The sequence below is a fragment of the Dama dama genome, chromosome 20, assembly GCF_033118175.1.
Source record: "Dama dama isolate Ldn47 chromosome 20, ASM3311817v1, whole genome shotgun sequence".
NCBI classification, from domain to species: domain Eukaryota; kingdom Metazoa; phylum Chordata; class Mammalia; order Artiodactyla; family Cervidae; genus Dama; species Dama dama.
Window position 1 is genome coordinate 90,154,821 of NC_083700.1, and position 25,725 is coordinate 90,180,545.

The window sequence follows — 25,725 nt, forward strand, 5'->3', positions numbered from 1 at the left end:
GCAAATTTGAAAATTCAACTGTCAGGCCTCATTCCCAGCTTGCTGAACCAGAACTGCCAAAGGGCCCAAATGAGTTTGTTTTAAAAGTTCCACATGTGTTCTAATGGTTTGAAAAGAAACCATGATGACTTGGGATCAGAACTTCTGGCTGGATAGCTAGAGAGCCTGGCTTGAGGGCTGTTGCTCTTCTGTTCCCGGGCCTCCAAGCTGTACCCCCAGGAGACAGAGGCTTCCTGCTGTGTAAATTGCTCCAGGGCAGTACAAGGATACACATCAAGGCACATTTGCTTCAATTCCAGTAACCTGCAAGTTGGGGTCCCAAAGCCTGGCACCCATTCCCCTCTTCCTGGAGAATCTGCCTCCCTTCCCGACACCAAGCCCCTGGTGTCAGGCTTGTCCCCTCATTAGTTTCTAAGCATGCCAGATACCACCTCTGCTCAGGCTGCTTCCCTCCCACGATGCCCTCTTCACCTCTTAATTAAGTCCCCCTCTATGTTCACAAGGGCATGGATCACTAGGGGTCACCCTAGGGTGTGTCCACCTGTTTTCTGTCTCCATACCTTCCTTCTCTCTACCCCTTCAAGACAAGCCAGAAATCCTACCCTCCTTGTCTTTATAAGTCATCTCCACTCACGCCCTATTCCTGGAGTGGGGTTGGGTGGAGGTGCTTCCCAGCTTCTGGTCCCAGTGGCTCATCGAGGAATTTCTTCTGAACACGGACAACCTCCTTACCATAAAAAGGATCCTGAAGAATATGAATTCGTCTCTTTCTCAGGGACATCACAGGGTCTGGTACATCATATGTGCCTAAGAAATGCTTTTTAAATGAACCAAGAGCAGTGGAAGAAGTTGAGGCAGAATTCAGGCAAGGTTTATGACCAACATTTGAACAATGATTCGGAGTTATCTTTTTAAAATGGTTTGCACTTTAAAAAGTTACATAAGCGGATTACGAACACTGGATAACAAACAATCCTATCATTCCACATCCCTAATTCTGCCCCTATTCTTTTTCTTGAAAATGTTTGTTCTTGTCTTTCTTATTAGTGAATTCACTAGGCCCAGGGTGTGGTCCTTGGCTTACTGATTCAGAAACTCAACCTCATCTGAGCCCCTGAACTGGTCATGCCTGTCCTCTGATACCAGCAAGAAGCAGCCAAATAAACCAAATGTCAATTTCTTCATCCACAGAGATAAATACAATTGCCAAGGAGGACAAATGCACCCAGCCTCTGGCCAGAGCACTTCTCCTGTAGACTCATCACTTGGGGACCTCACTGGTTAAATCTGTGCTGGCAGGACAATATGTAACGGTATAACCTGTATGAGTCTAGGTTTGCCATTTTTAGTTTTCAGGGCCCAGGTGGTGGAGTTCCATCCTACATGCATTTAAATTTAGTGAATTCAATTACATGTGGTACGAAAAAGAGAGAAAATCTTTTAAAGGAGACAAATGGCTTCCCCCATTCAAAGAGCTATGTCCTGGGTGCCTGTACCATGGGAGAGCTGGGTCCACTTCACTCTTAAGTCAGTCTCAGTTCCCACGTGTCTTGCATCTGACACGTGAACATCTCCCCACATGGCTGTGGTGATTCTAGGCCATGAAGAGAGGATTGTATGGTTTCTTTTTCACATCATGGCCTCCAAGTGAATGCCGTCCACTTCAGCTGGTGATCACCTAAAGAAACAGCAACCCAAAACTGGGAGGAAAACTGTCTTGAATGAAAGTATATACCTCCTGAACTTTATGAACAATTTAAGGGATCTTCAAGGGAAAATTTAATTATGAATGGTTTTTGCTTTATGTACTGACTTGAGGAATGAATATGCACAAGCAGGAAGCCCATTTTCTTCCTCTTGAGGCCTGCACCCATTGGCCAAGATCAGCTTATAAGTATTAATAGGTAAAGAGAGAACTGGAACATCTGATCTTGCCACTAGCCCTGTTGCTCTGGTTCCTTCCACATAGTGTCACTGTTGAGCACAGGTTCTGCATGGATTGGTTCCAGCCTAAACACGGCCCTTTGCAGGTACATGTACCTACTCAAGCCACAGGGATGCTCAGTTCTGGCTCTTAGGTCATACCAGAGAGCTTAGTTGTGGTTCTTCAAAACAACTTCAGTCATGCTCTGAGATTAGCTCACTGAGGTTGAGGCCTGAATCCATTCTCCCCCATGGTGAGTTAGCCCTGGAGGTCTTTAGTGCTGACAGACCTTGGTCATGGGCACCCTAGTAAACCCTGATCCTAACTTCAAATTGCAAGAAGCAGTGGTTAGGGTTTTAGTCTCTTTTTTCTCAGAAGGCCCCTGAGTCTCTTGTGCAAATTAGTGCCCCTTTCCATAACTCGGCAGATTTTAAGGTCTCAAGGAGGGGCACTTCCATCAAACTGCAAGTCTCTCCCTTCCCCTGCACAATGGGTGCCTTCTTGCCTCACAATTGTCACTTGAAAAATTCTTCTAAAAACGAACTCAACTGCAAGGAACACAGAAGCCTCAGACAAAATTTAGAAAGCTCTGCCTCATGTTACATTGGCATAGGAACTAATAGTCTGATGGTTAGCACCTGCCACGGCATTGTACTTGGACGGTGCTAAGGAACTTATCACTCTCTTCTGTCTTCTCTGTGCTCCACTGCTGACTGATTCCATGCTAATTACACCTTCTTTCATTAGAAAAGTCAAGCCTTTGGAGCCTTCCTTTCCCATTTTCTCCCTGTAATATCACTTGTTGCTACCTGGATCCCTTTTGCTTTACATTTATTATTTAACCCAATTTACATTTATGGTTTAACCCAAAGAATACTGGCAACTTCCTGTTCCTTTATGTTCTTGGAAGATACCTCACTGCTGTGCTGTGCTTAGTCACTCCATCATGTTGGACTTTTTGCGACCCCCATGGACTGTAGCCCTCCAGGCTCCTCTGTCCATGGGGATTCTCCAGGCAAGAATACTGGAGTGGGTTGCCATGCCCTCCTCCAGGGGATCTTCCCAACCCAGGCATCAAACCTGGGTCTCCTGCATTGCAGGCAGATTCTTCACTGTCTGAGCCATAACGGAAGCCCCCAGATTTACCCCAACACCTGTTATTTACCACACTCTTCACCTCAACCATAAAATAGACACAATGCCTTCTGCAAACTTTACAAAGATGTTCCCAGCAGGTGCTATGGGGGGAGGGGGACCATTTTGGCCCCAGTGAGGTTGGACTTTGCTTCTAATGTTGGGAGGTCATCTAAGCCTTGTTTTCACACATCCCCAGACAAGAGTGATGCAAGGAAGCAGGGGTGGGTCAAATCAGCATCTGGATCCAGCTAGAGCCTCCAAATCTCCACTTGCTTTTTGCCAAACTCTCCTCTCCCCTCATTCTTCAACGTCTTAAACCAGGCATCATTCAAGGAAAACTGAATCCATGTGTTTGTGACTCACTGATGCTGAACATGGCAGAATGTTTTGTTAGCTCCACATCATAGCAGAGAAATCCACGAGTGTGTGGGTTAATATGTGAATGTGTGCTGTAGATATTTACACGTGTATTGTGTGAGTGTATGTGTGCACATGTATATGTACTGCTTTTCTATTGTAAGAATTTTAGACTGATTTTTCTCAGAATGAGGAAGTCATGTTTGGCCAAAGAAACCCAAACCTCCCTTCTCCCCCTTCCTGAGGAACTCTAGTTTGGCAGACAACTCCCAAACACCCACGTTCTAACTTACTGGAGATGGTTCTGGGCCAAGCCGCCATTGGAGTCTGGCTTGAGAGCCGGTCTGCAAGGGGCAGTTGCCTGGGGTGTCCCAGGGTAGACAGTCAGTGGGAGGGAGGTAGGAGGAATGGGCAGCTTGCACTTCTGAACTCTACCCTACAAGTCATGGGGCAGATGTTCTTAGCAGAGCCCTGCTGACCTTTCGGAGGGGAGCCCTGGGATCGCTCTTTGGCCCACTTGCCCAGTCAGCTGATCACCTTACTCATCAGGAGGGGAAACGAAGCCCAGCTGTGGGCTGCGGGTGGGGTCAGACCATCAGCTTGGTGACTCCGAAAACTTCCAGATTTTATCACCCATCACAGACCCCCAGGATCTTCCCCACTTCCAGTTAGAGAATTCCTACTCATCCTTCAAGGATCTTTTCAGCAGCCACCTCCTATGGGAACTCCAGCCTGATTCCCAGGCTGGGCTAGACCCCTGCTCTGGCCTCTCTCAACCCAACCACAACCCAGGGCTTTGTGATGTCCAGCCTGCAGGTCTCTCCACCCACCTGGGGGCCACAAACCCTCCTCCTTTCTTTTTAGGAGCCCACGACACGCAGAGTATGTGTTCAACATGGGGCATTCTGGGGACATATGTGAGTCTGGGGAGGTGGGTGAGATCTTGAAAAAGTTCCTGCTACTCTCCTCTGTGGACAACCACTGTATGGGGAGGGTCAAGTTCAGGAGCCTGGGGCAGGTGGGCCCAGTTGGACTAGACACTAGCCGCCCCTCTGGTAGAGGGAGGGGAAGTAGGGGACCTGTGTTCCCATATCCTCTGGGTGGGTTCTTTCTCTCCCTCCTAACCATGGCATAGGGGCACTGGTCATAACCAGTTATGACGGTTGTCCCAGGAAAGCCATTCCTAATGGTGGAGGTGACTACCTGTGGCCACAGAGCCGAGTCACGGTCACATGTGGGAAAACTGGCTCCCTCCACCTGACATTCTTTGCTTCACAGAAAATAAAGGGGTAGGAGACTGGAAACTGGATGGCCCCTTACTGCTCTTGGGAACGCAGCCTTCCTAGTGAAAAGTGGTTGAGACTGACATATGATCAGACATGAGCTCTCAAGGGCTGCAACTGCAGCTCCTCCAAGCTTTTGCTTTTGACTGAGTTCAAGCTTGTTACTTGCAAGTTCCCAACCCATCTCATGGCCAGGGGCCTTGGGAAGGGGGACCTCCAGAAGGCAGTTGGGGACACAGCAGCATCCCCAGATCCATGCCTGGCTCCTTGCCACCCCTACTCTTCCATCTCTCACCCCACCTCACACTCTGAGCCCTGAACTTCATCCCCACCTTCCCACCCACCCCGGTCCCATGGAATCTGCAGTGGAACCAAAGAGGTTTGGTCTGCGTGGCTCCAGGGGCAGGGCTGGGCTCAGTGTAGAAATTCTCTTCCCTGGAGGCAGATGTCATACTGATAAGTATAACTAGCCCACAGTGAAGGTAGTGAGTCCTCTGTCCCCTGAGGTATGCAAACAAAGATGGTAGAGTAATTCCCACCCTTGGGAAGGGGGTGCTGGAGCTAGAAGACCTAGATCTTAGCCAAGTGGGAGCCTAGGCATCCTGCCTTAGGTCTCAGAAGAAGTTTGGCTTGAGGGTGGGGGGTGTGGCCGGGACAGCATCGAAGTGCTAACGTGGCACTTGCTACGTGACACAGCTGCCCGGTCTATGGTTCACTCAGGGGAAGGAAAAAGACCTCAGTACTTGGAAGGGCTGACGGGACTCCCACGGACCCCCCGATGCCTCCATCTCTTGCCTGTTGGGTGAACTACCTGCAGCTGCACCCAGAGGCCAGCTTTGTAGAGACTCCCTGACTAGGTCAGCCAAGGCCAGAGCCCAAGGACTTGGCTCCTTCCTGTCTTTAACTTCCCAGTGCAGGATGTTGTGATTGTGGATGTTGTCATGCTGGTAGACCAAGGTTCAAATCTACTTACTCACTGTGTGACTTGAGCAAGTTGCTTGCACACCTCCAGTGACTGGGAGCTCACTACTTCTCAAGGAGGTCCCTTCCAGGGCAGGACAGATGTTTCTAGGAAGTTATTCCTGGTGTTGAGCTGAGCTCTGCTTCCCCATGGCTTTTCCCATGGATCCCAGTGTTTCCCGGGTCTGCTCTTCTATGCTCCACAGCCCCTGGCCTCCAGGCTGGCATCACTGTCCCCCACCACCTACCCCAGCTGCCCTCTCTGGGACACACACCTCCCTCCTTTGTCCCATTTCCAGTGGGTCTCAACGTCAAGGGCAGGTCTGTAGCCTCTTCAGCAAGCCCTCCAGGCTTCTAGCTACACAGGCTGCCCTTCGGCAGCCTCATTCCCCAGTGACTCACCAAGCTGGCAGCAAACAAACCCCCCAAGTCCCCCTTCCGCGTGCTGCAGTTGGGGCTCAGCCCTTCTCCACCCCAGTGTTCGTGCTCTCTGTGGTGCTGAAGCCAAGTATGGCTCTGCATGTGTCCATGTTCATCTTCATCAGGTCAGACCAAACTAGCCTGAGTTCTGCTTAGTTCCAACTCCCTCATCCAGCACACTGGCTGTTCCTCCCAGCTTCCCATCCTCTACAAATCTGATCCACATGCTGTCAGTGCCCTTGGCAGAGCCATTGATAAAAACAACCGGGAAGGAGAGGGCTGAAGGGAGAGCTCCAAAGTACAGCTCCAGAGACCCTCCCAGGTTCTCAGCACTCAGAAGAGGGCTCTGCCTGTGATAGTCACTCTCACTGTTCTCAGGAGGCCCTGTGCCAACTACCTCACTGTCACACGGACACACACTGCCAGGGGCACTTTGCTAAACCTGGCAAGGGAACCAAGGCTGGTCGCGGTGACTTGTTCTCCAGAGCCCACAATGGGTGCTCACGGTCATCAGAGCTCAGAAGTCACCCCCCTTTCACAATCTAGTCTAGAATTTCACCCTGGCTTAACACACACACACATACACACACACACCAGCAAACCTGCACCCATGCCAGGCCAGGCCCTGAGCTCTCAGGACCTAGAACTGAGCCAGATTCTGCCCTTCCCTAGAGGAGCTCACGGTCTGCTTGGGCAGGTGGCCATGGAACATTTGATGACAGCACAGAGGTATGCTAGTAATTGGAATGTGTTGACTACTTGCTATGTACCAGGCACTCTTCTAAACCTAGACTAACCCTCACAGTAAACAATCACTATCCCCATTTTGGAAAAGAAAATAGCAGCCCACTTCAGTATTGCTGCCTGGAAAATTTCATGGACAGAGGAGCCTGGTGGGCTACAGTCCATGGGGTCACAGAGTCAGACATGACTGAATGACTGGGCACATCCCTATTTTATCATCCAGTGGGAACTGAGGTGCACAGAGGCTCAGGAACGTGCCCGAGCCTCCCACACAGTGAGGGTTGTGTGCAGGCAACCAGGAGCTGCCTGGCCTGGTCTGGTAGGCTCAGGAGGCCCTCAGAAGGAGGAGGTACCTGAGTGGAGACTCGAAAAATGGGCGGCAGCAGGAGAGGACCAGAAAAAAAGCAGGGAGGGCAAGGGTAAGGTAACAGCGTTCCCTCACTGTTCACTGCTTCACTCAGCATGTGTGGGGGCCAGCCTGCCCAGTGCCAGAGGCGGGTGGTCCCTGGGGATTCAGAAGTGAGTGTGCCAGCAGAGTGCCTTGGAACAAACTGGGAAGTACAGGGTGCCCTGGGGAAGTGAATGAGATGGCCACAGTCAGGGAAGGCTTTCCAGAGGAAGTGAGGTCTGAGCTGAACTTGGAAAGAGCAAGTGGAAACCAGTTAGGTTGGAGAGATGTGCGTGGGGTGGGGTAGGGGGTACCAGGCTAAAGGAACAACCAGCGCAAAGGTGGTTCAAGGAGCAGCAGTGAGAACGGGGTGGCTGGAGAGGTACCAGTGAGGAGAAGAATGATTCTAAGGCCGTGAAGGAGTGTGGACAGTTCCTGAGGGCCAACGGGAGCCACCACAGACTTCTGACAGGGCGGGGCCCCCAGCAGTCTGAGCAGGCTGTCTGCCCTCCACACTGAAGTGTGCAGGGAGCAGTGGGTACCTCTTCTGGTTATGTAGGGTCACGATACTCACCTCAGGGGTGTGCATGAGAACAGGTGAGGGTCAGTAGCAGCCTTTTTCTCCCTCCTGGTGGAGCCTGGCAACAGCAACTCCTTTCCCCTACCCCTGCAAGTGGAGCAATTACCAGATTACCAGATTGCAACAGGCAGGGCCCAGCGGCCAGTCAGCTCCCCAGTCACATCAATCTCTTGAAACATAATCCCGGGCCCGGCGGGGTGGCCAGATGGCTTAGGAGGGAGTCCCAGACTTTTGGGCTTCCTGAAGCTCTTCCCAGGGCCCTTGAGGATGTGGGGGGTTCCCAGAAGCACCCCTATTCTGGGAGTTGGGAAGGCAAGTTTACCGAGTCTTCCCTACCTATTAATCACAGAGCCAGAAGGAACATTTGAAATCAACCTCATGGAATCTCCCACTAAGTCTGGAAGCCTTGATCTAGCATTCCAACAGGTGGCCACCCAGCCTCCACTTGGATACTTCCAAAGATGGGGAGCTCACTACCACAACTCTGAGGGCAGTGGCCACGGGGCAGGTCATGAACTCTGAGAGCTGAACTAAAGAGGTATTACATGGACCAAAATTATGATTAGCCAAATCTGGAAGGCCTTATACTTCCATAGGAGTTAAACCAGATCTGTACCATGGGGAGTCACTGTGGGAGAAGGGAAACCCCACAGGGTTGAACCCCAAACCCCTGTCCCAATTTTAATTCTACAACTGACCAGCTGGGCAGCTTGGTCAATTGTCTCCACCCCCTTATTTTTCTTATCTGTAACTTAAACTATGCAGCCCAATAAGGCAGTCCCTGGTCGTAAGTGACTGGTGAACCTTTGAAATGTGGATAAGTGCAACAGAAAAACTAAACTTCTTGTTTTTAATTGATTTAAATTAAAAAATTTAAAACCAGAAGTAGTTTTTATAAGCTTTTTCTATTGATTACACATTGAAATGATAATATTTTGGATATACTGGATTAAAATATTAAAGTTAATTCCACCAAAAATGAACATCACTTGTTTCCTTTTTTTACTGTGACTGCAAAAAAATTTTACATTACAGGGTGGTTCACCTTATCATCCCATCAGGCAATACTGACACAGGAGATTAAGGATCCTATGAGGCAGATGTTCATGTGTTTGGGGACAGTTAAGGTCCAGACAAATCATGCTCTCTGGGGCTACTGTTACTTGCAGTTGTGTTTTTCATTGCACAAGCAAGACATGCTCATTCTAGAAATAATAGAGAATGTGGAAAAACAATAAAAACAGAACAGAAATTGACTATAATCCCACCACCCAAAGACAGCTACTGGTAAATTTTCTTGTTTTTTCCCTGTGCATGACCATGTGACCTAACACTCCGTGCAGACCACCCCACCCCACCCCACCCCAGCTTGTAGGATCTCAGAAAGGCCACTTTAACTAACAGCTTGGCCCCAAAGTCTACACCTCAAAGAGCCCCCTCCAGCTGAATGGCGGGACCTTGAACTTCCTTTCCTGTGACTGTGAGTTCCAGGAGTGGCCGCTGTCTCCTGTGAAATCCAGGCACTCCCACACTCAGCTCCTGTTCTCCTCGGCCTCTGCCATCACTTGTGGTCAACCCCAGTACTGCTGGCACCAGCCTGGGGAGGGGAGAGGAGGGTCTTCTCCAATATATTGTCAGTCTGGGGAGGGGAGGCGAAGGTCTGCTCTGTCATACTGTCAGCCTGGGGAGGGGAGACGAGGGTCTTCTCTGATATGCTGTCAGTCTGGGGAGGGGCGGCGAAGGTCTGCTCTGTCATACTGTCAGCCTGGGGAGGGGAGACGAGGGTCTTCTCTGATATGCTGTCAGTCTGGGGAGGGGCGGCGAAGGTCTGCTCTGTCATAGTGTCAGCCTGGGGAGGGGAGACGAGGGTCTTCTCCGATATGTTGTCAGTCTGGGGAGGGGCGGCGAAGGTCTGCTCTGTCATAGTGTCAGCCTGGGGAGGGGAGACGAGGGTCTTCTCCGATATGTTGTCAGTCTGGGGAGGGGCGGCGAAGGTCTGCTCTGTCATAGTGTCAGCCTGGGGAGGGGAGACAAGGGTCTTCTCTGATATGTTGTCAGTCTGGGGAGGGGCGGCGAAGGTCTGCTCTGTCATAGTGTCAGCAGTTCACCACTGCTGCTCCCACTTCTCCTCAGCCAGTAGGGAAAGCTCTTCCATGCTGGGTGCTGGGAGCGCAGCTCCAGAGCAGAGCCCTCTGGGTCCCGGGTGAAGGAATTCTTTCCATTTTACCCATTAGCCCTCTCCTCTCCAGAGCCCCCATGTCAGGGGTCCCTTTGGCTGGATCTAGAACTGGCACTCCCTTTCTTACCAAATCTGGTCTGTTCCTGAGAGGGCACTAACCCTGGGTGAGACTTCTTCTTCCTGGGGGTGACCTACTGAGGGGCCCCTTGCTTCTCTCTGGGATCTGATTTTCACCTATACCCCTCTCCTGCACAATCCCTCAAGCACATCTATGTTTATCTGGACCACAGAAGCTCCAGGGCACCCTGCAGAGAGGGTCTCATTCTGTGCTTTCCCCACTTGACATTAAATAGGAACACATTTCCAATGAAACCATCACTTCTAATGGCTTCATAGAACCCTATTGCATGGATAGGTTGTAACTTTGAATCTAATCTGCCTCAGTGATTTAAGATGGCCCCATGTTTTTGCTCTTACAAATACTACTTCCCTATATACTTTGTTTACTTTGATATTCTCAGACCTAAGGAATGTTTAGTTTTCCCTTTTCAGACTTCCAGCAAATCCTACTAGATGTGTTGTTAAACCCTACCCTCCTCTGTGTCCTCCTTGGGTTGGCACTCAAGGCCACCCCCACACCTGAGCTTAGTCCATCCCTTCTGCCCCACATGTCACCCAACCTCAAATATGACCTGAGCTCTGACCACATTAAGCACCACGGTGTCCCCACACTTTCAAGCCCCTCGGCCTCCCTGTTGGCTTATGGTGTCCCACTGCCTGGCACCTCTGCCCCCATCTCCAAATCTTCTTCATTTTCTAGTGCCCTCTCCTCCAGGTAACCCTTCCTTATTTCTCCTATCTGTAAGTGACCCCTCCCTCCTCTGAATGAAGACAGCATGTCCTTGTCCCCTCCCTTGTGGTACTGATGCAAACATCATGTCCTTGAGTCCACTTATGTCTCAAGTGTCCAGGTCTGTCTTGCTCCCCACCCCCCTCCCAGAGCAGGAGCTGCTTGAGGGACTGACTCTGATTTCCTTCTGTGGGCACAGAGCATGGCACAGAGTGGACATTCACTGCTGCTGCTGCTGCTGCTGCTGCTAAGTCACTTCAGTTGTCGTGTCCGACTCTGTGCGACCCCATAGATGGCAGCCCACTAGGCTCCGCTGTCCCTGGGATTCTCCAGGCAAGAACACTGGAGTGGGTTGCCATTTCCTTCTCCAATGCATGAAAGTGAAAAGTGAAAGTGAAGTCACTCAGTCGTGTCTGACTTGTCACGACCCCATGGACTGCAGCCCACCAGTCTCCCTCCATCCATGGGATTTTCCAGGCAAGAGTACTGGAGTGGGTTGTCATTGCCCTTCTCTGAGGGCATGCACTAAAGGACTAAATAACTACAAGGGTGAAAGAGGACAGGCCTTGAGCTAGGGACTGAGTTCAGCCAGCCACTAGTGTCCTGGCTCAGGGCCAGGGCTTCCCTATGGCCTGCAGTAGTTGGACTTGGCTCTGGGGGAGTCTGTTACAGTCAGAGGCCCATTTGGCCCTGAGCTGATGTGCTGGCCCTCGTCTGGGGATAATCTCTCTCATGGATAATGTTGCAGGGCGGCCCCTCATTTCTCCATTCAATCTCATTACCAGCCCTTCAGGATTTACATTTAAGACCCACCCTAAGCCCATCACTAACATATGGTGTCTTGGCAGACAGACATGAATGGAGATTGTAAATACTGACTCATTCACTCATTCACTCCTTCACTCAGCAGACTACACTCTAGCAGTTCTGGAGTGTGGGTTCTGGCTCTACAGGCCCAGCATTGAAACAGACCCAGGCTCAGCCCTGGAGGCACTTTCAGTAAAGAGTCAACTGCTTAGTGAGGTGGGACTGGGACAGCACAGGGATAGTGGCATCCCAGCAAAGGGGTATTACCCCTGTCTGATGGTCAGGGAAGGCTTCCTGGAGGAGGAGACCTTTTAACTGTGTCTTAAAGAGGAGTGGGCCTTTGCTAGAGCAAAAGCAGGGTGCTCACAGGCAGCGGTTGGTTACAGCCTGGGGTAGGGGAGAGGCTTTCTGTGCTCAGCTCTGATGCTAGATGATGCCTGCTGCAGTCTAATGATAACAGGAGGTGGATGGGAAGGGATTATCTGCTCTTGTTTACATGATTAAAAACAGACAAATACTTCCTTTATCTGAAAGAATGAAAGGGCTTTGGGGAAAAATCCTTTTGGCAGCAAAGCAAAGTGCAAGCATCTCCTTAACTGACCTCACTTGCTCCCCCCACACCCTCAACCCCCTCACACACACCCCCAACCTCCCCACCCCCGGCCCCCCGCCCCAACCCGCCCCAACAGCCATGAGAAGAATAGCTTCAGGGTTGACTTGCTCTGGTGGGTGGCAGGCAGAGGTGGGGAGGAGCCAAGAGGAAGGAGACCCACAAGACCCTTCCCACAACCTCCCACGTGGAGAGTCTGGGCCAGCCACAGGGTGGCACCTCTCAGAGAAAATCTAACCATTCTCCATTTTATAGATGCAGCTCCTGACGTCCAAAGATGGACGCCTGGGTCACAGAGCCAGATCACCAACTCCCAGCCTGCGGCTCTAACTCACTCCCTCATTCAGTCTCAGGCATGAGTTCATTCAAAAGCCTGCATTAACCACCTGCCTGCGGCAGCACTGAAAACTCATGCTGGGCACGAAGGACACACAGACCTGCCCCTCTGCTCACACGTCCTCAATCTGATGAGAGAGACAGACAGTGACAACCAGAGTCATGAAAGAGGAGCCAGGAGTTGTGGGGACTCTTCCCATGGGGTCCTAACTCTGGGGGAGAGGCAGGTAGTCCAAAGAGATTTCACTGAAGAGGTGGCACTGAGCTTGGTCTCATCTGCTGGGTAGGAGTTGGGCAACTGAAGGGAGCTGCTAAGAGGACAGAAAACAAAAGAAAGAACATGTGGAAAAGTCTAGAAGTGTGAATGGGCTTGGCTGATGACACTGGGCAAGGGGACAAGAGCAGAGCGGGGCTCGATGGAGCCAGGGGATTAGGGGTGGGAGGATCCCCATGCCTGTTCATGCCCAGGAGCTCTGCGAGGGTGCCGGGCAGAGCAAGGAGGGGGTGAGAGTGGGTGCACCTGAGTGCCTGGCCTGCCCACCCACAGACGCTGACACCCACCGCTCTCCCAGCTTGATGTCCGGCCTCGCCTCCCTGGATGCCAAGACCTCCAGCCGCCTGGGCATCCTCACCGTGGCGTACTACCTGTGGACCACCTTCGTGGCGGTCATCGTGGGCATCATCATGGTCTCCATCATCCATCCGGGTGGCGCAGCCCAGAAGGAGACAACTGAGCAGAGTGGGAAGCCCATCATGAGCTCAGCCGACCCCCTGCTGGACCTCATTCGGTAACCCCCGCAGCCAGCACCCTATTTGGGAATGCCACACCTGGGTGGGGCTGCTGACTCCACAGGCCCAGCCCTGCCTGTCACCCAAGGAGCAGGAGAGGGGGTGGGGACAGGTGCTCAGGGTCTTCTCTTGATCGCTCGTGGTCACAAAGGGTCAGCCACAGAGGCCACACTCTGCCCTCTATACCCCATGCTCCCCGCGGCCTCACACTGAACTGTCCACCCCCATCAGGACAGGATGAGCAGGTGGGCAAAGGGGATGCAGTAAGGACATTCATCAGGAAGGCAACAGTTGCACAGAAGTCCTGAGCTGGGTGCAGTGTTGTAGGGAGAAGTCACGGGCCATTCTGGGTCCTGAGGTGTAAAGGGGGAAGTGGACAGTCATTGCTGGAGAAGTCAGTTGGGGCCAGACCATGAAAAGCATTGGGAACCTAAATTTTAGGAACCTTTACCCTAAAGGCCACAGGAAATGGGTTTTAGACATAGGAGTGCCATGATCCAATTCAGAAGGCTTACTCTGTCTGCCAGAGTGCTGGTGGATAGGATTGGGGGCGCACAGCCAGAGAGGAAGACAGAGGAAGGGATGGGGCCAGGGTGGTAGCAATGGGCCTGGGGGAGGAAGGAAGACTGAAGGCTGCGCAGGAGGTAAAATCAGCAGGAGACGGAGAGATGGGGGGAGAAGTGGAGGAGGTGGGGCTGCCGATTTCAAAGGCATGAAGGTGTCTGGCCTGGGCACCTGAGTGGGCAACAGCATGGTGGCCAGGCCAGAGGACAGTGCAGAGCAGGTGTGGATCTCCTGGGGGAGGTGTCACCTGGTGGTTGGCTGCTGGATTTGAATCTTGTGGGGAGTCTGAGCCAGAGATGGAGGTTGGGAGAAGAGCAGATAGAGGCCTTAAGAAGACCCCGATGGCAAAGGGGTCTCCCAGGACAGTGTGGGTATGGACAGCAGGGCTGGGATTAAACCCAGGGAAGCACCACATTGGAAACAGTTTACTGGGCTCAACAGGGTGTCCCATTAAACTTGCTCTGTGGACTTCTTCTGGTCCCTCCCATTTTCTTGCCAATTTCAGATATAAGAAATCCAGTCCAGGACTTGCCTGGAGGTCCAGTGGTTAAGACTCCCCACCCACCAATGCAGTTTCCATCCCCGGCTGGGGAAATAAGATCCCACGTGACAAACTGCACAACCAAAAAAAAAAAAAAAAGAAAACTCGTAAGAAATCCAGTCCAACCTAACAGTAAAACTCTAAACTCATTCCATTTAAAACAGATCCTGTCCTAGCCTTTTGCTGATTCAGACATGGAAATCGGAGTGAGGAAGAAGGTCATAGCAGGCTTCTCCTTCTTTCTTGCTCCATCTACTTCCCTGTTGCTAGCTCTGGGGCTGCACAGCAGAGAGGCAGAGGGATGGCTAGCAAAGTCCTCCTTCCCTGGAAGTGGAGTGAGCTGGGGTAGGTGCTCCCTGATTGTATTTCTTCAGGGGAGCCTTTGTGGGCTTTTTGGTGCCCCTCCTATCACTGGTATCTCTCACCTGTTGTCCCCTTGACTCAGACACTCCCTGCACCATTTGGCTGCTCAGGATGCCCTCCTCAGCCCTGACCTCTGGTGTCTGGGGACACCTCACCACCACTCACTCCAGTGATCCTCTTAGGCAGAGTCCCTTCTGCAAAGTTCACATTGGCCTGTGGAACACACACACACACACACACACACACACACATGCACACATCCTTTGTGGATATGCGGGCCTTTCCCAGGTCCTTTGGACATGAGTCAGGCACCAGGTCCTACACGCCGCAGATCCTAGAGGACACAGCCAAGGTCTTTGAGTAGTTCTCTTGACTTAAAGTGAAGGAGAAGCAGTCCTCTCGTCCCCTTTGGGGGTAGATGCCCAGCATACAATCCCTCTCTCTCCCTTTCTCTTTCTCCCGAGTAACCCTTGCCCTCTGTATCAGTCAGCTGTTGCTGTGTGACAAATCATCCAAAGACCTAGTGCTTTAAAACAACCACCACATGTCTACAGGTCAGATGGAAGTTCCCGCTGACTTGGACTGAGCTCAGCTGAGCTGGCTCATGTGTCTGCAGGCAGCTGGCCACTCCACTGGGGAAGAGCTGCTACAGGATGATCTTGGCTTAGATCTAGCTGTGCTCCTCATGTTCCCTCATCTTCCTGCAGGCCAGCCTGGATTTATTTCATGGTGGTGATGGGTTTCCAAGGGAGAGCTAGCCTGGGCATGCTCTTATGAGGAAGATAGAGGAACAAGAGAGGGAAACAGAAACATGCCAGTGTTTTTGTAAGTCTCTACTTTAGCTGAGTCCACTAACATCCTATCAGCCAAGAAGAGTCATGTGGCCATGACTTAGGGTGGGAAGGGATAGCAATGTGACAAGGCAAAAAAGTTGTTGTGCCCTGTCTGACTCTTTGTCAGCCCATGGACTGTAGCCCTCCCGCCAGGCTCCTCTGTCTATGGAATTTTCCAGCAAGAATACTGGAGTGCATTGCCATTTACTACTCCAGGGGATCTTCCCAATCCAGGGATCAAACCCATGTCTCCTGCATCATCCTGCACTGACAGGCAGATTCTTTACCACTCAGCCACTTGGGTATCCAGGCGTGACAAGGCATCAATGAATAAGGGCCATTAGTACAATCAAGCGACCACTCCCTCCATCTTCTCCATTCTCCAGGTTCTTTTAATCCTTTGAGATATGTGATGAACAAAGGATCACAAAAGTACCTGCAGTTTTGTTCCTGCTGTGTGGTTCTCACCCACAGGGTCAAGAGTTCCAAGCAAGGTCTGCTGTAGCTACCTTTACTTGCCTGGTGATTCCATCAGTACAATGGTATTGTACACTTCCTGTACACTGACACTGCCAAATTTTGTTTCCAGTGGAAACCTCTCACCTGCACTCCAGATTCTTCCATGCACTTGTCTAAAGGCATCTCAAAATGAGCACATCCGAAGCTCAACACTTGATTTTCCCTGTAATCTGTCCTTTCCTCAGCCCTCCCATCTTAGTCTGGTGTCTCTTTTTCTCTCATGTCCTGCATCCAGTCTTTCAGCAAATTCTGCCAGCTCTGTAATATCTTAAACCTTATGCCTTCTGTCCTTCTACCACTTCCACCTTCGCACAGACCACCATCACCTCTCTCTTGAGGGCCCAGTATGGTCACCTGCTTTCTCTCTGCTTCCATACAGTCTGTTCTTAGCACAACAGCCAGATGGATCCTTTATAAACCTGCTCACAACCTGTCACAGGTTGACAAAATACACAGTATTCACCGTGGCCTATGGGCCCATCATGATCCACCCCACCACGTACAGGTTGGGCCTCTGACCTTCGCTCCAACTCTCTCCTGGCTCCAGCCTGCTGGCCTCCATACAGTCCTCAGAACGTCCTTAGGATCCTGTCTCAGCACCTCGGCCTCCTTGCTGCCTCTGTCAGAATAGTCCTTCTCTTGCTCCGTTTACACCTCTGCAGAGGGCCCTCCCAGCCGCTCTCTCTTCATAGCCGGTCTTAGTGCCTGCCATTACCCTATCTGTGTACTTCTGTCTCTCTTACTGGAATAAAGTATGCTCCGGGAGGGCCAGTTGTTTAAAAACCATCCTGCTGTATCCTGGAGCCTAGAGCAGACCCACACAGCGGAGGCGCGGAGTGCTTGCTGGTTGCACACGTGGGAGGCGGGGACATCTGTTGCACCGGGGCCTGAAGCCCCAGTGGGGTTTGAGGCACTGACACGGGGAAAATGGCCAAGCACGAGGTGTCGAGGCCCGGGTGAGTCTCTGCCCACAGCCACCCTGGAGGACGGCGCAGAGCTGCTGGAGCAGGAGGAAAACCAGGAAAGCTGATGTCCTGGAAGCCAGGGGCAGAGGAATTTCGAGAAGTTTCATGTCTAAGACCCACTATTTCTAAGATTTGGTGCCTATGAGTCATCATTTCTTGGAGCCTATGATTCGAAACAGCCTTTCCCTGTGGTGGAAGGAGTCTTGGCGCACGGGGAGCCCCCGCCCTCCCCAACGGCCTCCCCTGCTCAGGGGCTCAGGGCCCTGGATCATACACACATGTCAGAGTCAAATGTTCCAGGAGGAGTCCCTGCTCTCAGCTGCTTTTCACGTGGTGAAAATTGATACTTTTGGTTTGAGGTTTTTCCCCCAGCCGCTCTCAACCCTGAGCAAGTTTTTTTGCAAAGCTGGGTGGTTGGACATCGCTGTCACCGTGTCTCAGTCAGAGAGCGGGGCTGCAGGGGGGGATCACGTGCTTCCCGCAGGGACCCTCGTCTCAGCTCTGTGGGATTGCTGTGTGGCTCTTGGGGGCCAGCCCCCTCCCCGGGCCTCTTCCCCCAGTGGGTTTCAAGATCCCTTCTAGCTCTGTGGTTCTGAAACACAAAGGCCTAGAGGCCAGTGAGGAGGCTTCTGGGCACGGGCAGAAAGTTCTGGAGGCAGGTTCTGGGAGACGAGGTTGGCAGGACGGGGTAGAGCTCAACCTTGCAGACTTGATTCCAGGCTGAGGGGGTGGCTGCTCTACTTGAGAAGGGGGAAGCCAGTGGGTTTCGGAAGGATGGATCAGAGCAGGGTAGCATGGGGTGGCCAGGATGTGCCTAGAGGCAGGGGGATGCCCCGGGAAGGGGTGTAGTCACCTTAGTCGCCTTCAACCCACTTTTATTAAGTAACTTCTCTGGGCAGAGGCATTGGACTGAGAGCTGGTGGGGAGAGAGGGCGGGGGGAGGGGTGCGGTGGGGAGGGCAGGAGAATAAAGGTCCCTGCATCCAGCCATCAGTCATCTTAGGACAGACAGATGGGAAGAGTGCCCTGGATAGCCATTCTCGGAGTCCTTTTCTAGCTCTGAGGTTCTGAGAGGCTGTGCAGAAAATGAAGACACCAGCAGGGAGGTTAAAGCAGCCGCCTCACCCTTGCTCTGGCCCAGAGCAGATGACCACCAAGTGTTGAAAACAAGAGTACAGGTGACCAGGAGAGGGAACTAAGAAATGGAGGCAGACATGACTAAGGAAAAGTCAGAAAGATGAGGGTTTCAATTGAACAGGAAAATAAGGCTCACAGCATCCTTCAGGATGGGAAGATATACATTGTATCTCTCTAAGATGCTTCCAGAGGAACACAACAGGCCATGTCCCTGGATGGCTCTCCAAGACATGAGTTCATTTCCTAGGACTCCAAGTGGGGGCTCCAGAAAACTGATGTCTGCTCACAGGGCAGCCTCCCTGGACAAACCCAAGCGAAACACCAATCAGAGCTGGGCCCCTTCTTTGTTTTCTAATCTTTCAAAAACACCAGAGAGATTAAGTCAGCTTGGCTCTATTTATAGCCCCCAGTCACCCCTTCAGGGATTGGATGAAGCTCTTGGGAGCTGTGCTTGGAAAGGAACCATTCCCACCTTTGGAGTTTGGGCTGGGGATGTGGGATTAGGGGTGAGTTTGGGAACTTACAAATAATAAGTGAGGTGGACCGTGGCCTTGCCCCAGGAGACATGCAGGGAGGCCTGGGGCAAAGTGAATGGTCTTGGCCGACTAATATCTCCCAGGCACATTATGTCTGAATTTTATGTAACTACCACCAGGAACCCAGGTCTCCTGGGGGAAAAAAGAAGGCTTCCCATGGGTCTTCAAAACCAAAAGAAAATGTATGTTTTTTCATTTAATAATCAAAAGTATAATTGTTTATAAAAATCTGAGGATAGAACTTCCCTGGTGGTCCAGGGGACACAGGCTTGATCCCTGGTCAGGGAAGACCCCACAAGCCAAGGGGCAACAAAGCCTATGTACCACGACTACTGAGTCTGCGGGTCACAACTACTGAAACCTGTGCTCCTAGAGCCTGTGGTCCGCCACAAGATAAGCTACAGCAATGAGAAGCCCGTGCACCATAGGAAGACCCAGTGTAGCCCCCTGAATCTTTTTAAACACAGTTAAAAAAATCTGAGGATAAGCTTGTTGATAATAATACAGCCACATGCATCAGGAAATGCTTTTGGCTGCTAGTTAAGAGAAACCTGAAGCAGCAGAGGCTTAACTAATGTAAAGATGTGTATTTTCTCTCCAATAAGCAGACCAGAGGTGGCAGTTTGTGATCACCAGGAGCCCATGCTCCCTCCACCTTTGTGCTTTCCCATGTTTATTTAGCACTTGGCTTTTCTCATCAGTGTCTCATGGTGCAGTGAGGCTGCTAAAGCTCCACCTGTTATGTCCATGTTCTAGGCAGAAAGAAATGAGCTGGAGGAAAGGACCAAAGGGTCCCAGTTGCATGAGCATCTTTGCAAACTTTTCCCAGGAAATGCCACCCAATCACTCGCACTCACATTGCATTGACCACCCCTCTGGAAAGAGAGGCTGGGAGACAGGGCTTATTGTCAGGGCCCTCTTGGTCCCTGTAACAGCCTTCAGTTTCTGTTAGTGAGAAGAAAGAATGGAGACTGGGTAGACAGCTAGTCATCCCTGCCACAGCACATATTTTAAATTATTTTCGTTGTTAAGGACACTGTAAAGAGATGAACGCATGAGGTATAAGTTCCGTTCGCTTTCTTACGTGTGGCCTTTTGAATGCTCTTGGTTTCTGCTCAGGCTAGAGTGACTTTCCTTCTAAGTTTTCTTAGAGAAATGCTTAGTCACTCGAACCTACTGGGACTGTTTCCAGGAGACATTTCAAACTGCTATCACTGGCGCAGCATAGACATCCTTCACTCTGGTCATGAGTGCCCAGGCCAGTGTGCCTGCTCTTAGCTTTGGCTCTGCTTGACTTCCAAAGCCCTTGCCAGCAGCCGTTGTTCTGGTGACAGAAATTTGATCACTTATTGAAAAAAATCCTCAGGTGACTTCTTCAATCTCAGCTCCTGACCCTGCTTTCCCTCTCCCTTGTGACAATGCTGAAATCAGTGGGGAAAACCAGGACCATTCTCTGCCTTGGCAGTTTTCTGCCTTGGCAGCTCACTGTAAGTCCTCTCCTAACCGCCACATAAAATACAGGTTACCCTGAACATGTATTTTAGCAGCGGTGAAAAAAAATTATAGTTTCTGCTTTTCAACACTGACTGCTGGGGTGTAAAGTCAAGAAAAAAAAACCCCACACTCATGTTCACATGTATAACTTCATGGATATGTGAGCTGAGTCTTGCAAAAGAAGAGACATGCCAAGAACAAGAGTGAGCGGGAAGGAGGGTCCAGGTAGAAGACACAGCGTGAACACGAGGTGCCTGGCCTGTTCAAGGAAGTGCTAGCACAGGAACAAAATTCCTTGTGAGCATCTCGGAAGGATAGATTCCTAAGGCAGATTATAAAGGCAGAGACCCTCACCGTGAATTGCAAATTGCCTTATAGTTTGTTGCCAGAACTGTCTGAGGGAGTCCATGTCACCAAACATCCTCTGGCATTGCCCTTCTTTGGGATTCAAATAAAAACTGACCTTTTCCAATTCTGTGGCCACTGCTGAGTTTTCCAAATTTGTTGACATGCTGAAGGCGGCGCATTAACAGCATCATCTTTTAGGATTTTAAATAGCTCAGTTGGAATTCCTTTACTTCTACCAGCTTTGTTCATTGTAATGCTTCCTAAGGCCCACTTGACTTCACACTCCAGGATATCTAGCTGTGGGTGAGTGATCACACCATTGTGGTTATCTAGGTCATTAAGACTGTTTTTGTATGGTTCTTCTGTGTATTCTTGCCACCTTCTCTTACTCTCTTCTGCTTCTGTTAGATCCTTACCTTTCTGTCCTTTATCATGCCCATACTTGAATGAAATGTTCTCTTGATATATCCAGTTTTCTTGAAGAGAACTCTAGTCTTTCCCATTCTATTGTTTTCCTCTATTTCTTTGCATTGTTCACTTAAGAAGGCTTTCTTGACTCTCCTTGCTATTCTCCAGAACTCTGCATTCAATTGGGTAAATCTTTCTCTTTCCCCCTTGCCTTTTGCTTCTCTTTTCTCAGCTTTTTGTAAGGCCTCCTCAACCAGTTCGCCTTCTTGCATTTCTTTGTCTTTGGTATGGTTTTGGTCATTGCCTCCTGCACAATATTGTGAACCTTGGTCCATAGTTCTTCAAGCAGTCTACCAGATCTAATCCCTTTAACATATTCATCACCTCTACTGTATAATCATAAGGGATTTGATTCAGGTCATATCTGAATGGCTTACTGGTTTTCCCTATTTTCTTCAACTTGAGCCTCAATTTTTCAATAAGGAGCTCATAATCTGAGCGACAGTGAGCTCCAGGTCTTGTTTCTGCTGACTGTATAGAGCTTCTTCATCTTCAGTTGCAAAGAACATAATCAATTTAATTTTGGTATTGACTATCTGGTGATGTCCATGTGTAGAGCCATCTCTTGTGTAGTTGGAAAAGGGTGTTTGCTATGACCAACATGTTCTCTTGACAAAACTCTGTTAGCCTTTGCCCTGCTTCATTTTGCACTCCAAAGCCAAACTTGTCTATTATTCCAGGTATCTCTTGACTTCCTACTTTTGCATTCCAAACCCCTTCAACGAAAAGGACATCTTTTTTTGGTGTTAGTTCTATTAGATTGGTACAAAAATAACTGTGGTTTCAGACTGTGAATTTTAAACCATTATAACTAGGCTCAAACACATCTTTGTTAATTAAAATAGGAACCATTACAATCAACACATTTTTGCCAACGAGAAATAGGTTTATTCCTATAGTGTAAAAATCTGTGCTTCAGAAGTCAATGAACTGTTAGGAAGCATTTTCTGCCTCCTGCTGGTTGTGGAAGCATTTTCCCTGCAAAAATTTGTCGAGATGTTTGAAGAAGTGATAATCAGTTGGCAAGAGGTTAGGTGAATATGGCAGATGAGGCAAAACTTTGTAGCCCAACTCATCCAACTTTTGAAGCATTGGTTGTATGATTTGCAGTCAGGCATTGCCATGGAGAAGAATTGGGCCCATTCTGTTGATCAATGCTGGTTGCAGGCATTGCAGTTTTCAGTGCATCTCATTGATTTGTTGAGCATACTTCTCAGATGTAATGGTTTCTCCAGGATTCAGAAAACTGTAGTGGATAAGATGGGCAGCAGACCACCGAACAGTGACTATGACCTTTGTTTGTGTGCAAGTTTAGCTTTGGAAAGTGCTTTGGAACTTCTTCTTTTGTTGATTATCAGGGCTACTTCATTTCTTCTAAGAGATTCTTGCCCACTGTAGTAGATATAATGGTCATCCGAATTAAATTCACTCATTTCTATCCATTTTAGTTCACTGACTCCTAAGATGTCGATGTTTACTCTTTCCATCTCCTGTTTGGAAGACTGACCATGTCCAATTTACCTTGATTCATGGACCTAACATCCCAGGTTCCTATGCAATATTGCTCTTTATAGCATTGGACTTTAATTTCACCACCAAACATACCCACAACTGAGTGTCGTTCCTGCTTTGGCCCAGCTGCTTCTTTCTTCCTGGAGCTATTAGTAATTGTTCTCCACTCTTCCCTTGGACAACTTCCAACCTGAAGGGCTCATCTTCCAGTGTCATATCTTTTTTGCCTTTTCATACTGTCCATAGGGTTCTCACATCAGAAATACTGGAGTGGTTTGCCATTGCATCCTCCAGTGGACCATGTTTTGTCAGAACTGCACTATGACCCGTCCATCTTAGTGGCCCTACACAGCGTGGCTCAGAGCTTCATAGAGTTATGCAAGCCCTTTTGCCGTGACAAGTCTGTGATCTATGAAGGGGATCATTTTTCTATTGAGGTATTAATGTTTTTGTGGTCCATTTATTTATGCAGCAAATATTTGCTGAGTGCCTGTTATGCGTTGGGCATGCTTCCAGGAGCTAGGGACATAGCAGAGAACAAAACAGAGATCCCACCCTCCGGGGAGCTGATGTTCTGGCGAGAAAACACAGAGAGTGAACATGGAAGCAAGGCCAAGATTTGTAAAAAGTCTTTAAAGATTGAAGATGGTAACACTTTGTTGTATGGCTTCCCCAGTTTGTTTGCTTTATTATTTTATTTGTATTGTAATCTGTCTTAAAGAGCTTCTTAATTTTTTAGCTTTTGACTTTGGCATGATTTTAGGTTTATAGAAAAGTTGCAGAGTACAGAGAGTTCCCAGCTCTGCTCAACTTCCCCTGATGTTAGTAACCTACATCTAGCACATTTGTCAAAAGTAAGACATTAAATTAGTACAACGGTATTAACTAAATTGCTTCATTGGATTTCACCAGTTTTTCCACTAGTGTCCTACTTTTCTGTTCCAGAATCCAAACCAGGATACTAAGCTGCACTTAGGAAGTTCTTAGTTTTAATGAAGTAAAATCTGTTGATTTATTTTAATTGCTCATTCTGGTCTTAGAAGTCCTTCCACATCCTGAGATCTGATAAAATATTATTCTGTATTTTTTCTAGATATTTATGGTTTTATTTTCTAAATTATTTATTTCTTTCAGCCATCTGGGATTTATTCTGGTGCAGTGTACATAAAAATCTAGGGCTTCCCAAGTGGCTCGGTGGTAAAGAATCTGCCTGCCAAGCAGGAGACACAGGTTTGATCCTGGGTTGCAAAGATCCCCTGGAGAAGGAAATGGCAACTCATTGCAGTGTTCTTGTCTGGAAAATTCCATGAACAGAGAAGCCCTGTGGGCTCCATGGGGTCGCAAAGAATCCAACATGACTTAGTGACTAAACAAAAACAACAACATAAAGATCTAGGGTTTATTTTTAAAGTTTTTTTTAAAGGGGACCATTTTTAAAGTCTTTATTGAATTTGTTACAATATTGCTTCTGTTTCATGTTTTGATTTTTTGGCTGTGAGATGCATGGGATCCTAGCACCCAACCAGGGATTGAACTTGCAATCTATGCTGTTGTTGTTCAGTTGCTAAGGGTTGTCTGACTCTTCACAACCCCATCGACTGCAGCACACCAGGCTTCCCTGCTTTCAAACTGTCTCCCAAAGTTTGCTTAAATTCATGTCCATTGAGTTGGTGATGCCATCCAACCATCTCATCCTCTGTCACCTTCTTCTCCTCTTGCCCTCAATCTTTCTCAGCATCAGAGTCTTTTCCAGTGAATCAGCTCTTCACATTAGGTGACCAAAATATTGGAGCTTCAACTTCAGCATCAGTCCCTTCAGTGAATATTCAGGGTTGATTTCCTCTAGGATTGACTGGTTTGATCTCCTTGCAGTCCAAGGGACTCTCAGAAGTCTTGTCTAACACCATAGTTCAAAAGCATAACTTCTTCAGCGCTCAGCCTTCTTTATGATCCAACTTTCACATCCATATGTGACTACTGGGAAAACCATAGCTTTGACTAGACGGACCTTTGTCAGCAGAGTGATGTCTCTGCTTTTTAATACACTGTCTAGGTTTGTCAAAGCATTCTTTCCAGGTGTCTTTTAATTTCATCCACAGTCACCATCCACAGTGATTTTGAGATCACTGCTCAACAAAATAAAATCTGTCACTGTTTCCACTTTTTTCCACCTATTTGCCATGAAGTGATGGAACCAGATGTCTTGATCTTAGTTTCTTGAATGTTGAATTTTAAGCCAGATTTTTCACTCTCCTCTTTCACCTTCATCAAGAGTCTCTTTAGTTCCTCTCCTCTTTCTGCCGTTATCATCTGCATATCTGAGGTTGTTGATATTTCTCCTGGCAATCTTGATTCCAGCTTGTGATTCATCCAGCCTGGCATTTTGCATAATATATTCTGCATATAAGGTAAATAAACAAGGTGATGATATACAGCTTTGATGTACCCCTTGCACTGGAAAGCAAACCCCCAACCACTGGACCACCAAGGAAGTTCCAAGATCTAGTGTTTATTTTTCTGAATAGTTGGTCAGCTATGCAGTTCTCTAGAATGAGTCCTTCCTTTCTTCACTGATTTGTGAAGCAACTTCTATCAAATATGAAATATTTAGATGTCCCGGGTTCTGTCTCCAGGTACAGGTTCCGGTACATTGATTTTTCTGCTGATGGCTGTCAGTATCTCACTGTTTTGAGAGTTGCATATTTATAGTATGTTTTCACATCTGGTAGGACAGGACCCCCTCCTGCTTTAGAAGATGAAGATTATGTTAATAAGAATAATGATCCTATTTATATGCCAGGTCCTGTTTCGGGAGCCACAGATAAGATACGAATGATCAAGTCCCTCCTTCAAGGAGGCCAGTCAATGGGGAGGCAGACACCTGACTAGTGCCACCAGCAGCATGCTGGAGCGGAGGTAGCTATAGGGGAAGGGTCAAGGAGTCTGTCCGGAGCAGTTGCAGAAGGTTTGGTCTCTGCTTGACTGGTATAAGAATCAGCCAGAGAAGTAGGCAGGGCATTTCAGGCAGAAGGAACAGCAGTCAAAGACCCAGAGTTGGAAAAGTATGCAGCGTATTTTGGGA

At 49.1% G+C, this 25,725-nt stretch overlaps 1 protein-coding gene and 1 long non-coding RNA gene across 2 annotated transcripts in view; one reads left to right on the forward strand and one right to left on the reverse strand.

Annotated features, from left to right (window-relative positions):
- Positions 1 to 16,980, reverse strand: part of LOC133041337 (uncharacterized) — a 28,584-nt gene extending 11,604 nt beyond the window's left edge. Inside the window, exons 1-2 of the long non-coding RNA XR_009689219.1 lie at positions 16,704 to 16,980; positions 7,788 to 7,880 (exon numbers count right to left, since the gene is read on the reverse strand). This is a non-coding gene — a long non-coding RNA (uncharacterized LOC133041337). The remainder of the gene's footprint in view (positions 1 to 7,787; positions 7,881 to 16,703) is intronic.
- Positions 1 to 25,725, forward strand: part of SLC1A7 (solute carrier family 1 member 7) — a 55,343-nt gene that overhangs the window by 16,659 nt on the left and 12,959 nt on the right. The window contains exon 3 of the mRNA XM_061121862.1: positions 13,148 to 13,363. Within this exon, the coding sequence (XP_060977845.1) occupies positions 13,148 to 13,363 (216 nt within the window). The remainder of the gene's footprint in view (positions 1 to 13,147; positions 13,364 to 25,725) is intronic.